This window comes from Zonotrichia albicollis, chromosome 2 (genome assembly GCF_047830755.1).
Source record: "Zonotrichia albicollis isolate bZonAlb1 chromosome 2, bZonAlb1.hap1, whole genome shotgun sequence".
Classification (NCBI taxonomy): Eukaryota; Metazoa; Chordata; class Aves; order Passeriformes; family Passerellidae; genus Zonotrichia; species Zonotrichia albicollis.
Window position 1 is genome coordinate 110099428 of NC_133820.1, and position 18092 is coordinate 110117519.

At 38.5% G+C, this 18092-nt stretch overlaps 1 protein-coding gene across 8 annotated transcripts in view; it reads right to left on the reverse strand.

Annotated features, from left to right (window-relative positions):
• The window catches only part of MID1 (midline 1), a 249147-nt gene that overhangs the window by 87294 nt on the left and 143761 nt on the right, over window positions 1-18092 (reverse strand). For all 8 annotated transcript variants that reach the window (XM_026793792.2, XM_074536006.1, XM_074536005.1 and 5 more), the window contains exon 2: window positions 17277-17992. In XM_026793792.2, the coding sequence (XP_026649593.1) occupies window positions 17277-17936 (660 nt within the window). In that variant the 5' untranslated portion in view covers window positions 17937-17992. The remainder of the gene's footprint in view (window positions 1-17276; window positions 17993-18092) is intronic.

Here is an 18092-nt window from a genome sequence, read left to right on the forward strand (position 1 = left end):
AGATTACCTGATTCTGCACTACGTAAGGCTGTGACTGTAATTGATTTTCTGGGTCAGCAGCCAATCTGAAATACTGGAGACAAAACATGGCTGTTTCTGTGGTCCCTGCTCTAGACTGGGAAAAGAACAAACTTGACCCGGGGTTCCCATTTCACTGGGAGAGAATGAACATCCAGGCTCTATGGATACCCAAGCCAGGAGGGCAAGGATGGGCAATGATGTTAAAGCTGTGTCAGCAGCAGTGTGAGTGCCAAGGCTGTGTGCTACAGGGACTTTGTGTGCCAAAGCAGCTCAGACAGCAGGCTGGGAACCCCAGAGCCCACCACCTCTGCCTGGCTGGGCCCAAGAGGGGCCAGAAACAGGAACAGCTCACTCCAAATTTCCTCCAACTTCCTCCTCAGAGACACTGTCCTTTTGTAGAGGGATGTGTTGTTTCCAAGGCCTTCATGATGAGATTAAAAACCAAATTCCATAACCCCTCAGTTGGTGGGCAAAAGAGGGGTAACATGATTAGAGTTTACTTCCAGGCTACTTTTTCCTTACCTCAAATAAATTCTGCCATTCTACTAAAAAGTGGAAACAGCTTTAGGATCAAAACTCCATTTGTGATGAATTTGCAGTCACTAAAATGTTACCCAACTCTGTTGACTAAATTGCAGGATTAAGGCCAGTCTGATCCTTCCATTAAGTTCAAGATTATGCCAGCATTTTCTCAGTGACTTTGCAGAGCTTTATAGCAGCCAAATAATCTGACCAAAGAGGCCAAAGCCGAAGTCATCAACAAGCAATTTGAAAAAAATCACAGTGAAGTTGTTAAGCAACTGCAACAACATTTCTGGGGGTATGGCACAGGATAGAGGCACTTAATTGTCTCCAGCAATGATAGCATTGCATATGAAATCCAGGATAACTGTAAAGTTTATTGTGTGCTGAGAAAATTTGGCAACAAAGTATTTCAGCCTCTCACTAAGATTGCCAGCACTGTGTCATTTGACAGACCTCTAAGAAGACATGAATATTTGTTTTCCTAGATCTGATAGAGCTTTGGGTTTCCAAAGCTACATAAACAAAAGAAACTCATGAAATCCATGATGAATCTACAAATCCCACCCTGCTACTTCTCTTTAACTTCCTTTTGTGGCAGTTCAAACTCAGGAGACATCAGTCTGTTGCTAGAGTAGATTTATGTTTCTGGGACACTCACCTGAGGTGTAGAATGTTACCTCTGGTGACTATTTTCTATTTCCATACAAAAGGATGTTCATTGGTCAATACTGAGCAAAAGAAGGATACAGAAGGCTCATTTTTTCTTCAAGTCCCACAATACAGTCTTTCTCCAAGTATATACATATAATAGCAATTCCCACCTAACTTTGAACTATTTCCTCTTAGAATTTTTAATGTTCCTTCCACATCAAAGTTGGTACGTTATTCTGGGAATTTTACCATTGAACATGTTGATCTTTAATCTCAACACTTTCTTTCTATCTTTAGCAAATTACTTATTTTGGTTTTCATCAAAACTCTGAAATTTCTGTTTGTCCCTTTCCCCAAGTGCCTTTTCCAATTAGTTCTGCTGGCAGCTGTTGCTTCTGAAAATTTGCCAGTGACTGCTATGCATTAAGGAATGAAAAAAAGAAAAAAAAAGAAAAAAAGAGAACACCACTCCCCCCCACCAAAAAAAAAAAAAAAAAAAAGAAAAAGGAAAAGAAGAAAAGAAGAAAGAAAAGAAGAAAAGTAGAAAAAAAGAAAAAAAAAAGGACTCAGCTTCATCTGATCAGCTGTCCCTGAGCTGAAGTGTTAGGTAACTCCTTTAGGGACATATAATGTTAAATATTGATGGATATCTAATTATGAAGCCATAATAGTGAATAATTCATATTGGAAACACAACCCCATGAGATATTCTTAGCCTATAAAGGAACACAAACATTGTTGTTAAACTAAAATATGCTCTTAGCTGCAATATTTTATGTAAGCTTGATTAGAATGGGCTAAGGTTTATTAAGCATAAACATTAAAAGGATCCTATTTGGCCAAAACGCAAATTTCTCTCTCCTGAAATTAGAATTCAATTTGAGTTCACTTTTAAAACAAATTAGAAACATAACCTGCTTGTTTTATGAGACTGGGTGACCCCAGTTTTAGTTTTAGTTTTGTAATCACCAAAGTGATTGTGGTAGTCACTTCATCACAGCTCTCAGCACTTTAAAGGCAGTTTGTCTGATCTTGAGCAGCCTCAGCAAGGACAATGGGGTGCTCATCACGGAAGTTTTTACAGTTGTTTGAGTTGTGTGTTGATCTCCCTGTGCCAGCCCAGCTCCTGACATCTCTGGGAAACTCATCACGCAGGAGGCCAACCTTGGTGCCTTCCCCAGCTGGAGGAGGTGGCTGCAGCCACAGTCAAGCACCCACAGAGCCCTGACACAGGAGGAGGGACAATGTTCCAGTGTTTTTGTAAGGGAGCGGGCGAGTCAGCTCTGGGTGTGAGGCTGCAGAGCTGCCCCTGCCTGATCAGGGGTTGTGACTCCTCTGACCCTGGTGGTGGCAAAGCTGCGGCTCCTGCAGGCTCCCTGTGGTGGGCCCTCTTTCCCTGTTGACCTTGTCACTGCAGAGAGTGGTGGAGAATTTTTCTGATGTAATATATTCAAGTTTTCTCATCCTGTCCTCCCCTTGCCATCCCAACAGGCTTTCCAGCATGGCTTGGATTAGCCTTAAGTTCTTGTGGTTTCTTGTTTCAGATTTTGGTCTGGCCATTTGTCATCTTGGTTCTGTTTCTCCTCTCTCTGTTCTTGGAGTGACAGAACACAGGATCACCTCGTTGGATAAGATTATAAATGCTTTGCTGTCGAATTGCCAGTAATGAGTCTCTGCCAAATTTATACTCTAAAATTCCCCAAGCAGCAATTTAATTACATTATTTTGGATACAGCACCATAGCAGCTGCATTCATTTGATGAGGATTCATTATGGCTTATGGTGAAAACAATGGCAAATTAGCTCTGGTGTGTTTTGGAATTTGCTCTTTATTTAGTTTAGAGTAACCCTCTTTTAGTGAGCCTGACTCCCAGGCCCATTTGATCCTGCAGTCTGTGAGAAAGTGGTAAAGCTCTGACAAAAGTTTTTAAAAAGCAGATATATCTACACCTGTTGCAGCTCAGCTGTTAAACTCCTGCTGGTTTGTGGTTAAAAGGGAATTACCAGACAGATCCATTCCACTGTGTTTCAAAGAATATTACAGGACCATTTCCAGTCATGTGCATAAATCAAAATAAATACATAAATAAAAAATCTTCAGTCTTGCCCATATTTTTCATTGATGAATATTTTCTGCAGGAAAGTATTATATCCCTACCAGAAATCTAGTATGAGTTCTCAAGGAAATCAAAACCAAATGACTTCTACAACTACTTCCAAGTTCCAACTTAAGCCAGCTTTATGAAGTATTTGTTTAACATTTTTTAAACTCTCTGGAGGATTTATAGCAAGTTAGGGGGTGACATGATGCCTAGTCATAGGGCAAAATACACAGCTACAGTGTAAAAACCTCCTAAGATCAAATTTGTTCTCCTATCACTATTCTAAATAAAAGCCACAGCTTCCCACTAGAAGCTTTTGCCAGAATGCCAACATTTTGCGAGGGGGAAAACTTCTGCAGGAAATTTTTGTACTGAAAGAAGTCTTTCTATAGATATAGTTATAGTACCACTTTTGGATCTCCAGTTTATTTTGATTTGTTTATCCATAGTGGTAATTTTAATGGTAAAAATCATTTTTGGCCACTTAAGAACACAAGGAAAAAGAAAGTTTCTGTTTTCAGCTTTCTTAAAGTTCTGTCACGTTTGTACATCTTAACCACTGTGTGCTGATAAAGGGAACAACCCTTAACAGAGCTGGACACAGAGAAATTGCCATATCCCCTTTTGTTACACTCTGTGAAGGGCTGTAGGTGGAATTGCTTCTCCTTCCTTAGGATAATATTTAAAGTTCATTCAATCACTTTCCTTCCTGTCCTAATCTGTCAGATCCTTGTCGGTCAGATCCTTGTACCACAACCAGACTAAATCTGACCCATCATTGCATAACTTCAACTTGCTGGACACCTAGGAAATTATTCACTTATTGTGCAGAGATGTGGGCTTTTTTTTTTTTTTGTTCTTGAGAGCTGGCATAGCAAGGGTGGGATTGAGCAGGCAAGGCAAAGGAGGTAGGGATGAACTGCTGCAGGGAGGGGGAAATGGTGGATGCACAGGAACTAGCCATCAAATTGTTGTAGCTGCAGGGAAATTATTTTTAAGGCAACGAATTTGTGCATCTACTATCAGCATCTAGGGCAGCAGCCTTCCTAGAGTACGGCTGTGCAGTCCCTGGACACTGCTGGGTGCCTGAAGAGGGAGGAAACGGATGAGCCTCAGTGCTCCCACCTCAGCTGTGCCTGCTCCCCTGCACTGCTGGGGCTGCTCATGGACAGCAGAAAGTGCAGGGAATCAGGTCACCAAAGGTTGCACAGCTACTGGAGCTGCTCCAGTGGGATGAAAGCAGCATGCACAGAAGACAGGGAGAGCAACATCATCAGAAAGAACAATTTTTGGTGGAAGCAGGCTTGTTAAATTTGTTCAGTTATATAATATACCTTCAGTGCCAGGAGTGTAAATAACAAGAATCCTAAACTGTCAATGATAAATAAACAAACAACAAATAATAATTTTAAAATCTCATAACATTTGTTGAAGCAATGTGGGATTTTGGTGGTCTGCCTGAGGCCAGAATTTGATATATACTATAAACATAATATAAAGCAAAAATAGTAATAGAGCCAAATTTTTAAGACTGAGCAGGACACCTTTTACTTCCACTACCAGAGTGATACTGCTTCACAACACTAGAAAAGAATTACACGACTTCTGAATCCTAAACATGAATACTGAAATCATATATGTAATGTATTAAAAAACCAAACACCAAAGCTTTAAAATACTTCTCTTGTACCCGGCACACCCAGTTTAAAACAGCTTCCCATTATGGAACCACTTAGCTTCTTTGGGATTATGACAGACTTTCCCTATGAATTTTTCTGTAGAAAGAGTGACTCAGAGGGAGCAGCCTGGAGACACACAGCTTCCAAGATTGGATAGTTATTTGCCTGACCTTGCAGACCTCCTTAGGAAGGAAATGAGTTCCTCCAAGGAAAACTCGTGACAGCAGACTCAGCCTGCTCTGCAAGCAGAGTCATTCAGCGAGGCACTCCAGTCTGGAACCTCAGGGTGAACCAGGGCTCCTACCATGTCTACAACACGTCAGAAAAAACCCCAAACCAAACTACATGAACAAACAAGCATTCCCCTCTTTACCTTCTGTTGTTTTCTTCCTTAGCGTGACAGTTTCATTGCAAACTATAATCAGAATAATTACAAAATAAGCTCTCCCACATATGAATTTGTAACTTGTGACAATCATTTACCAGTAACACAACAATTTACTTGTACTCCCATACTGCACTCAACTCTGCACACAATAGGTGCAAAAATTAGACTAAAATAAATTCCTAATTTATTCAAAATTATTTTAATATTAATCTGAAGCTTTCACTGTTGAAATTAAATATTATGAGATTTTATAGTAGAACTCCAAATTGGTTTTATTTGCTGTTTTGTTTTTTTTCCCCCTTTAAGTGTAGTAGTAACTTATTTGACAGAAAAATTACATTGCCTTCAAGTGAGAGTATGCTAAATTATTTAGGCAGAGCAAGAACCCATTTAAAACTACTCAAAATTCAGAATTCATTTAAATGTTTTTCCTTTTTCCAGAAAAATGTTTTAGTAGCTCATCATTCTCTTTACTCAACCTCTTCTAACAAAAGACATTACCAGAAACAACCTGAAGAGGTAGTTTTACTCAGAGTAATTCACTGCATGTTCAGGCAAACATCTTCAACTAGTATAAATATGAATAAATCTGGAAGCAATCAAGGAAATTAATTGGGTAAAAAGGTTCCTCTGATAATATTCTTACCCCAAAAGAACTGCAGTAATTAATTGCATTCTGCCTCCGTAAGAATTTTAGTGCATCAAAATTTCAAAAGTGTGTGTCTACCAAGTCTGAAAAGATAGCTAATTCAGCAGAGGCAAAACAAGTGCAAAACCACAAAAAGGCTTCATGGTGCTGCTCCGTTTGGTGGATTTGACTGGAAAGGTCAGTTTTTCCTCAAGAGTGATCATAAGCAATGCTCAAAAGAGGGTGAAAACATTTTTGTATGGCTAATATAACGCCCTTTCCCCCACAAGCTCCAGCACATTTTTGAAGTTAAATGTTGTAATCAAAGGCAGGGCAAAGAACAATGTTTGCCCATACTTAAGGGGCACAGGCAAGAAAAGACTCAAGAGCCACATAAATTCACCCGAAGTTTGCATGACCTCAGCTGCCATGAGGCATCTCATGGGTCCTTTTGGTAAGTGGGCACCTTATTGACCCTTGGGCTGAAGAAGGGCCTCAATGCAGGAGCTTTCTCACATCACAGATTTTTCAATGTCGTTGAAATGAGTTCTATTTCAAACTGAGATGAGCTCAGTTTACCCCTCAGTGCCAGCCTTCCAAAGCAAATGCAGCTCACCCTGCCAAGCTGAAGAGCACTCTGTGCAATGGGAGAGCCCCAGCACTGCGGGGCCGTCCTGGAGTGACCCACTGCCCCAGCAGCCACTACCTACACAGGGGAGGCAGGCATGATCACACAGTCAGCAGGAGATCCTGACTGCTGCAAAAACACAGGACCTTTCACTTCCAACCATTCACTTCTATCCTCTTTCTCACCTGTACATATATTCTCCTCCCTTTTACAGTTTACAGACTATAGTCCATTTGGTTATATTGGGAAATGCATTGAAAAATCCTATTTTTAGATTGAGAATTTCAAAGTACTTTTTTTAAAAAAACTACATTCAGATATCATTTGCAGTATTTTAACAGTTACTTGAATTATTCATTTGAAGGGATTTCTTGCACGCATGTGTTCCAAGTCTTTGGACAAGAAATAAAATATTTCAAATACCTATTCAGATGAAATTTCATTCATATACACAGATCAGAATATTCTCTACTCTTTAGAAACTTATTAGGATAGGTATTGTTCAAATTCAGTTTGAATGAGTTATAATCTCCATATGCTGCTCTCTTAATTTGGAAATAAGTTTTGCACATGCTGTCATTACCTATAGCTTAACAAATCTGCTTAATGCTTCTACCACAAGACACACACGTTGTGAGCAGTTGCTCATCTTTAATCTCTTTCAAACTTTGACAGTATCCTAACAAATAACAAAACTCAGGTTTATAGTCTCACATTTCAGAATAGTCAGGACACCTCCAAAAATGCAGATGTGTTTTGGAGGGAAGGCTACAGAAGTGTGGGAACCTATGGAAGTTCCAGCTGCTCTTAGAGCAAAGCTCTGGGTGCTTACCAAGGGAATATTAACCGGTATAATGCAGGTCCAACACAGCAACACAGCTTCTTTTTTACTTCCTCACAGGAAATTTTTATTTCTCTGATAGTTAATGAAAGATAATGTGTTTTCTATTTTACTTTTGTTAATTTTAACTATCAACCAGATCTACATGTAGGAAATTTCTCTGACATTCAAACACATTACAAGCTTGAGTGGACATTAATATTCATAGACAGCATGGCATCTCAATTACCATGACCTGCATGGGGTGAACAGAAGAGTTTGAAAAGTCTTATGTTTTGTTGTATATGTGTGGATAGTTCAAAAGAAATGAGAAAAGCTGGATTATTTTAACTGGGGAAGCACTTCTTTTTTCTTCATTTGCTTCAAATTAGCCATTGCCTTACCCAACTCTGATACTCTATGTTAAGAGATCTTTCAGTACTATCTGATGTCAGAGATGTTCTAGCTAATCTGTAGTCAAACACGTTACTGTTTATCTTCTGAGGCAGAAATAGAAGTGTAGTATCTATAAAGTACTTCGAAATGTGCATGAACTACTGGTAGAATTACAGTAATCAATAAAAAAAAATTGCTGTAGTGCTTAGTGGTTTAGGCATACCCCTGAATAAGAGGTATATTAACAACCTCATCCTGATACAAGTCTTGGGCTGCAAGAGCTCTACCCCCCAGCCCCTCACTCCATCCCTTCACTCAGCCTAAGAGCAGATTGATGCTCCCATCTTCATCTGTCCTGGTATTAGCAATGATTTATTACCCACAACTGCTGAGCCTACAGTAAACAATGGTGAAAGAAATTATTAATGCAGTATGGCACTGAGAAGTAATTGCATGAAAAAGGCTACACATTTTGCTATTTACTGTAATGAGCTGATTCATACTGTACATTAAAGATCTCTTCTCATTGTACAATGATTTTATTTTCCTTTTATTTTGAATAAACCTTTAAAAAATAATTTGCTATCAAACCCAAAATGTCATTAAGAAATTAAAGCTGAAACACTTCTAAGGCAGAAGAAAATCTGTTTCTCAGAGGATATAAGAAATTCTCTCATATTTTTGATTTTTTATTTTTCAAATTTAGGGTGTGTAGATTTCAGCCAATTAAAAGTACTGTTATAGCAGTAATTAACATCAGTTTCAACATCAGAAGTAATTCAATAGACTGGCACATAAGGAAGGACATACAGAGCCAGAAACTGCAGTGGCATCTCTTCTCCTGGATGAAGAGCAGAAGAATCCAGGCTTTTCAACATAAGGACAAGGGGAGGTGGAGCTATTGTATTTCAAACCAAAATAATTCTATGAAATCAAATAGTAGTGTGAAATCAAATAGTATGATATCCACTAGCCAATATTAATTTCAAACATTCTTTTAATCTTGGCCATTACATGATGTAAACAGCTCACCTGAATATTACTGTGACCATAAAAAGTGTCTATACACCTGTCATACTTGCTGCTGATTTTTGTTCTAAGGATGGCTGAATGAATACTCCTTGAAGTTGGGATTACATCTCAAGTACTTGTACAAGACCTAATATTATGGGATTTTCTGTTTCAATTGAGCCTTTGGAGATTACCATATTAAAAGTAAGTAAATTATTTCTACATTTGACAGATGTAGTTGGCAGAGATCATAGAGGAACTGTCTAAAAGTCAGCAACACCCACAGAGATTTTATTTTCTTTTTCTTTTTTTGGTTAAAAAAACCCCTCAACTGTCATGTAAATCTGGAACTTTATATAGTATATTATTCTATCAAATTATCCTTGACTTTCAAACTTTCAGCATTTGATTTCTTCTTTGGGCCACTAAAAGACTATGAACAAGGGGTCTGTGGTAACTTAGAAGACCATTATGAATATCACAACTAATTGAACAGATAAATAACAAAGGAAAAAGCCATATGCACTCTAGTTACTTTTCTCATCTGTGCTGAATTTGATTTCTCTCACAATGTAAAATATAATTATAGGATCATACTGCTACTTTATGTTAATATGGTCAACATACTCTAAGTAATCTAAAATTGCTAAGTTTCAAAAAATAAGACTGAGACTACATTTAAACAGAAAATTTTCAATTCTCAAGAAATGCAAAGTTTGCGAGCATGGAAAAACCCCAAACCACTACGAACTGACAGAACTTTGTTCATGCAATAAACATAAAAATATAAATATCCTAAAAATTCTGGAAGTGTTATAGAAATAATTTAGATGAACATTTCTACATAACCATATGCCTGTCTATGGAATCATTGCTTTTGTCTTTTTCTGACCCTCTCTGATTTTCAGTAGTCAGAATTTCAGGGAGCTCTTACGGGGAAGTCACAGTGCATGTGCAAACACAGCTGCTACCAGGGGGCAGAGAATTTTCTAAATTTTGAAAGTGCAGTCCTAGCCGCTACAAAGAATCACATCTTGGCAACTGGGAACAGCTGAAAATGGATTATTCATCTTTAATGGAGGGGATCTGTAAGGTACAAAAGCAGCCCAAAAGCCCAGTCTTTCAATCTGTCTGAGGCACTGAAATAACCCTGTAGATGCAGCCCTCCCACCCTTGTAAACTGAGATATTGCTTAGGACCAACATGCCACAAAAGAAGAAATATCTAAAAAAGTAATACTACTACTCCAGCCTGTAGAAATTAAAAAAGAAAAGGCTAGCATAAAATTCAATCCTGCTGGCACCATCAAGGCTAATCATTAAGAAAGTCTGTGATATATATTACATGTTTATTAGCTAACCAAGATATTCTAAGCATTCTGCTGGTGAAAACAGTGTACTTTCAACTAAGCATTTGATCTGCAAAAGTGTAAGGATTACTTAAATAAGTGTTTTCAGGAAATGTAAGAATAGCTCAGTATAGTCACACTATGATAAAATTAACATTTTCTTTACACCTGCCTTAGTTTTTACTGGGTTGAGACAACTGCAAAATAGATTTGTGAGAGCAACATTATAAATGAGATGTGAAAGCTGTGAAGGACAGGAATCCCCTTGCCTCAGGTTCCTGGTGTGGGTGTTTTCTCTCAAGGGCAAAAATGTCCTCCCAGCAAAAGACAACACTTCTTGCTGGACAGTCAAGGGACGCCCACAGAGATGGAGTCTGGATGACTGGTTTTGGGGAGAGATAAATATAAATGGGGAAGAAAGGAAGCACAGTCTTGTCACTCATATCAGGGTTTGAGTCCAAAATGTGCTTTAGCAAACCAACACAGCTTTCCAGTCCATGACCTTCTGCAGGAGTTTCCCTTGCCATGGAATATTCCGGCTTTCCAAATTAGTGACCATTTCAGTTTGTTATTAACCCTATGTAAGGTCCCCAGTGCTAATGGCATATACAACTATTGTTGTTTTGATAGGAAGCATACATTTTACTTAAGAAAGAGGGTCAAAGTAAAACATAACAGATATACAGCTGTAAAGCCCAAAATTTGAAGGATTATACTGGGATCATTGCTAAATTTGTGTGTATTGTAAAATCAGAAAAAGTAAAACAAAACAAGATGTCATGAAAATTATTCAACATAAGATTGAGAACTAGTCTGGCCTCCTTGGAAATCAGGGTCATGAGAACAAAGATAATAATGCTGTGCTATTCACAATTTTGTTTAATTCTTTCATTTTCCTGAATGGATTAGACCTTCAACACCATCATTTCCACTAAAATGGGAGGAAATAAGTAGTATGTGGAAGACTTGCCAACTATTACATTTTTGAAATTAAGTTTTAAAAAATTGGCTTATATTACTTAAGGAAGCTTGGGCAGATAAAACCCCCTAATCTCATAGTACTTAGAACTATTGTAAAATCATAGTTCATTATCCACAGTCATATACATGAAGAACTTCAAAATGTGTCTAAAATAAACACACACACACTCTCCCCTGATAAAAGACTAATTTTGATATTCTGTATGAATACTTTCTGTTATCCTTCTAAACTCTGAAAACAAATACCAAATGGAGGAAAAAGACAAAGCAGATAACATCAAGCTAAAGAGAGAATTTTCTAAAGTCTGCCTTAGTAATTATATTTCAGTGTAATAAAATAAGTGTGGATGGAAAATTTTTGTAGTAAAAGAGCTTATTCCTACATCAATCCTCTTCCATGCAACAACTTCATATTTTTGGATCTTTGCAAATACTGAAGCGTAGACAGTTAGTTGTAGTTTTGCATCTATTTCTGGGTTAAATAATTAAGTAATATCAAATAATATTCCATAATAATCCCTGTGACTATTCATCATTTTAATTTCATAAAAAAGTTGTACACTGAAAAATCTATCAAACACTATCTAATCTAATAATAATAATATAATAATAATATGAAGCTGCATCTAATCTAATAATAATGGAAGTCCATGAGCTCTATACTTTGCCAGGTTGGGTATGATGCTCTAACTATATATTAAATTTGCAGAACTAGCACTACCCTCAATCTGTTACAAACAATGTAAAGGAGGTGCCATTTATCTAAATGTTTAATAACACATATCACCATTACACTGACATACTCTGTCTCTCTATATTGATGCTGAATTGATTTTTGTCTTTTTGCTTTTATATATTCTCTTTATCCTTTACATATATTTGTGTAGCTCTGTAGCCAATTATTCTATTCATAGCTAGCACTATACCTACTCTATTAGACAGAAAGACAAAATAAATTCCCCAATGGCTCCAAGCCCTGGGGTCTAAGTTTAGATTCTCTGGGAAGCCAAGGTTGAAACTGGCTCTCTGAGACACATTTTTATAAACAAAGTTTAGTTCCTATCTAAGGTGGGGAGGAATTCAGAAAAGGGTAAAATCAGGGAAGAATTACCTCACCATTTCAGTCACTAACTGGGGATTCTTGTCAGTTATGCTAATTTGCTAAACACACAAAAATTGTATGCACTCTATGTTACATGTGCATCTTTGGTGCTTTCCATCTAGCAAGTTGTGCACCTATGGATCTACAGATCCTTAGAAAGGTGATTTCTTTTTATCACCTAACTAGGTCTGGCTTGTGCTTTTAGGACAAACAAAAAGGCATCACTACCAGTTGGAATTTATTAAAATAGATTGCATTAAATACCAAGTTAGTGAAGTTAAGGGTATGCAGAGAAACTGTAAATTTAGATATGAAAATATTCAGCTATTAAAAAGGGCACATGTGTAGAATTGTAAAAATAGAAAACAAGTAAATCTATTGATGCATAATTTATATATATATATATTTGACCTTTGACTTTGATTATACTTTTACTAACCTACACATATATATGAAGCTGTATATTTTTACTTAAACACAGGCATATGTGTGTTTCTTCAAATTCAAGATTCTAGATATTCCTTAAGTTAGACAGTACTGAAAATTGCCCATATTTCTATGGTAGACAACTCTACATAGACACAAATGCCAACATATTTCAATGTATCAATTATTATGAACTGAGATTACAAAATAAAGCCATATAAAAATAGTTGGAAAGTTTCAACACATATTTCCCCAGCATCTTTGCAAAGTTACTTAAACATGAGAAGTTTTTCAGTCTATAATGTGCATATAGCAGGGAAGCAGACATATTTGTAGAAGCTGTGGTCTTAAGAAAGTCTCCTACCTTTATACAGTGAAAGGTTTAGAAAATATTAATTCGTTCCTCCCTACGTGGAAACAATTCCTATTCCTTTAATATTCATGAGTAGTTGAATTGACACACAGTAGAAAAAGTAATCCTTGCATCCTGAATCAACAGATTTGGAAAAATATATATAGATGTGTATGGATTCTATCACTAAAACGATCTGGAAACCAGACAAACAAGAAGCTCCTTCTCTTTCTGGAATTGCTGAGTGCTATTCAGAGAGCTGCCCTGCTTCATAAACATGCCCAAAACAACTCAGCATTAATGAATTTCAAACTGAAATATGGTGAACCAGAGCTAAGCTACCAGAGCTAAGTTTGATTCCGCAAAGATCTTTCTTGACCAAGCATTAGAAAAATTGTGCCAAAACTATTTTTGGCAAGAAGATATATGTTAGAGGCTAAATTCTAAGTAAATATGAAAACATGTAAAAAAATTAGTTCCAATGCTGTTATGCTGGCTTTACACCATTTCAAAATATGTCTTATCATCTATCTTTCTCTTTTGTTTTAACTCTTCATGGCTCTTTGCTAGTATTAAATGAGTCATATATTTCCATCCACACCTTATAAGTTTGTTCCTCCTCAAATATTCTCTGTTGTTCAAAATAAATCTTATCTGACTGTGTTTTTTCCTCGTGTTCATGAGTTTAACTACATCTATCCAACAATAGTAATTTTGTTATCTTTTTCTGAAAGAAAATAAAAAGAATATATGTTTAAATTGTTATTTTCTTTTTTTTTTTTTTGCAACAAGAAAAGAAGGTGAAGAATCAATATCAAAATTAACCATAAATATTTTTTGAGATAATATGATGTGGTAAGCACAGTAATTTATTCTTGATTGGTTTTGCTGTTAAAAATTATTTTTATCACAATTTTGATCACCACATCATAAATCTTGTGTATTGCCAGGATATTTCCTGTTCTGTTTTGGTCATGGTTTATTGCTTTTTCCATTACTAATATGCATCTGTTTATGATCAACTTTAAAAAGAAAAATAAAAACCAAACCAAAGCACATCTATAAGCACTAGACCAACAGTGAGCATGAAGGTGGCATCGTGGCTGTGCAGCTAAGCAAGAAAGGATTCCTCCTCAAGGAACACAAATGCCCTCAATTCCCCCTGCCCCAGTACAGGTTGAGAAATAGAAGCACCTCTCAGGGATGGAGATATTCTTGCCAAAGGAAAGCATTTTCTCATTTTGAGATGTCCACTATTGTTGTTACACTCGCTGTTAAACACACTTCAGTGTAGACACCTCTGCTGGACAAGAGTACAGAACTCCTAATTAAGGAGCTTCATTTTTGCCACAAAAGGAGCTAGATTGTAATGGAATCTTTTGTCCTGTGCTTAATGATGGGTGAGATATTGTTTAAACCACTAGCAGCACCACTGCAAGAAAATGTGAGTAATTAGCATAGGTTAACACCCAGAACAGCACCAGTTGCTTTTGTTAGTACCAGTAGTGTGTCGATTTAAAAAGAAAAATCAAAAGAGTCACCTTAAGTGGGTCAGCTTTTCTTCTTGAAAGGTAACGTTAATCACACAATTTTTTAACTATTGGTTATCTCAGTCTTTCAGATTTTTTTTTAAAGATTGAAAGTAGCCTATATCAAACCCTGTGTATACTAAAAAGTCAAAGCAGCAAAATAGCAAGCAACCACCCATTTTCTCAAGTGGGAATTTAGTGTTTAATTTGCATGGGGTAGATGCACACTATCTGTAAATTAGTAAAGACCATCTGCAATCTCATGCCTAATACTATATTACAGAAAGATCAGTGATTCAGGAGGTCATATCACCCTTAAGGAAGGCACAGGAAGAGGCCTGAATGTGAAAATGGAGATGAAATTTTTGACCATCAGCTACCAAATGCCGGTGGAACTGGTATTGCTCCTACATCTGAGCGATAAATGCCTATCTACAGAACTGAAAATCTTATTTTCTAAGATCGATTTGTAAACTAACTCATGTGATGGGAGAGGTAACAAGAAAAGGAAAGACGTTACTTTCAGATTACCTACTTGTGAACAGAGAATGGATGCTGGATCTGCATGGAAACCGCTTGGACTAATATTCCTGGACCAGAGTGTAAATATGTCATATATGTGGCGTAATTGGCATGACTGTTGTCATTACTGGTGTTACCAACATGAAATAGGCTGCTTCATGACTAAGATGACAGGAACAGGACTTCACATGACTACCAATTGTGTGTGCAAAGGTCGTTTATGCAGTTTGGGTACGAAGAAATTCTTCATCTCAAAAAAATCATACAAATAATATAAATAATGCTAGGAGTTGTCATTCTGAGACAAGAGTTATTTGGCTCAAGTCTACACTAACCATTAAATTAGTACTTTAATTAGTCTTTAAGGTGGCTCGTGTAAAAACTTTAGTAGGCTTAGAACTTCAGTTGTCTTACTTTTAGGTTAGCCAAGCTGGGTGACATCCAATGTGAATGTTATTTATATTTTTTAGCTTCAGAGCTTGCTGAGTCATCTTTGCACAGAAAAGACACAGATCATGAAAAAATACCCTCATTTTCTTCCTATCAACAGTATTGAGTCAAAGATCGCAAGGGAGAAGACCGACCTTTTAAAGTCTTCTTTCAAGACTTGCATTATCTATGTGCAACATGACCAGAAATGTTTACTCCTTTTTTTTTACATCATCAAAAATATGCTTATCCAGTATGTAATGTTGAAGGTCTTTCATGTTAAGTAGTGTATTCCTAATGGTATAATGCTGGAAATCAATACATTGTTATGTCACTAAATAGTAGTCCCTGGTAAGGATGTAAATTCACTGGATTAATAAAAAACACAGTAAATCCAGGCGGCTATTCACTTTTATGGCCCAGGTTAATGTTATCAACGACAAATCTATTAAAATAGCAAATTAGTTCAGAAAAAGAGAAAGCAAAAATAACAACTCTTTGGTAAATAAAAAAGTCTTTAAGAGATGAAAGGAAGTTATTGGGTCCAGGTAAGGAAGCGTCTTTCATTATGTTCATATGAATATGATGTGCATATTTGCATAGTATAGCGGCGCAAAACCTGCACAGAATGCGTGTGCAGATTTCACCAGTGAGCACCTAAAGTGATCATAGACATAAGTGCAGCCACACACTTTAATCTGAAAATATTTAAGTTACCTAAACCTATAATTCAGTAGTTTTTCCATGTTCAGAATTCTGTTTGGGAAGGCTGGCAGTTGAACCTTGCTCTCCATGCTTGCGATTTCTGGATTGCAGTCCATGTTTAAAAATTCCATCCACAGCTGCACACAGGCACATGCAGACAGTCTGGAGGGAGCAGGTGAAGGAAAGTGGGGGATGCCTAATTCCTGCCTTGGCTCTGCAGCAGCACAGAATCAGCATGAGAGAAATGCACACCCAGGTGGGTGTGAGGTCACCTGCCTTGGCCTCAATGTTCAGCAGGAGCTCTGCCTCTGCTGGCAGCCTGGAGAGCCTCCAGAGCACCCTGAGACCTGGCTGCCGACTGGCGCCTCGCTCAGGGTGTTCCTGCACAGGACCAGGCTGCGGGAGCCTCCCAGCTACCTGGCAGGAGATGCTCCAGAGGCTTCCAGAACCGTGGGAATGCTGCAAGATCAGAAACAATTTTGGCTTTGTTACTAGGATTGCACTGCCTGCGAGCCTGGTGGGAGGCAGCACGGGAAGAGCAGAGCCAGCGTTCGGCTTCCCTGGCTGGATGGGCAGCTGGCATCCCTGAAGCCAGCGCAGATAAATGCATCTCCTGTTAGATGTGAAGGGCTTTTGAAAATGAAAGCAACCTAATGAAAAATGATCAACAGCAAACCGTGTGCAAAGAATGCATGACATTTCAGTCTGCGTATGTGAAGTCAGCGCAAAACATTGCCAGCTGCAGGTAGGTAGGAAAATTCACCTGAACAGTACTTTGCACTGTATATTCCTTATGATAGCTTTAGAGAAAGCCAAACACAAGTGAGGAATTTCATCTTAAGTAAAATCTTGCACCTTTTACATGGTGACCAAACGCACATACAGATCTGTATATGTGTGTCTCGTATGATTAGAGATCGCATATCTGCCTTTCCCAACTGCTGCTGGAATGAGGACTTTAGCATGCAACCAAAAGGTATTTTCCTTCCCAACCACACACTGCTTGGCTAAAAATCTGATAGGTAACACTGACCTTTAGCTTGTCATAGCGGTCACTTAAAGCTGCCACCTGATGGTCACGGTGTCGCCCGACCAGTTTACACAAGGCACAGATTAACTGGTCATCAGTCACACAGTACATGTTAACTTTCTCGTCCTCATGCTCCAAGCACATTAATCCTCTGATGTGAGAGTCCGGGATGGGCTCGATGAGACGGTGGCCGGTGAAGGGCTTCTTGTTGGGGTGAGTGGCTTTCAGGCACTCCTCGCAGTAGGACACCTCACAGGTAACACAGGTTTTCACTGCCTCCTGGGCAGGGTCCTGGTCGCAGAACTGGCAGAGCACCTTCTCGCAGGACGACATGCTGTTGTTATCGAACGCCCGCTCCCGGCGGGTCTCGCTGGGGGAGTTGGGCCCGCTGACGGAGGCTTTCTGAAACCTGTCGATGATGTTCTGCAGGGTGACGTTGCGCTTGAGCCCGTCTAGACCGCGCTGGCTGAGGGTGATGACATAGCGGCAGGTCGGGCACTGGAAGGCGGTGATAGACTCCACCGGCTCGTTGGTGGCGCAGTGGGAGACCAGGATGCGGTGTGCGCAGTTGAAGCAGAGGCTGTGAGCGCAAGGCAGCAGCAGCGGGTCTTCAAACAGCTCCAGACAGATAGGGCAGGTCAGTTCTGACTCCAGTGTTTCCATCTTCAGGCAAAGCTTTCCTGTGGCGTCAGCGAAATCCAGGGAAGCTGATCAGCTATCTGGAAACACATGTAAAATTCGATTAGGCAAGAGAAAACATGAGGGGTCAGCCATGGGGGGTTGTCAACTTTCGCCACCGCTCCCTGGTCTATCAACCCA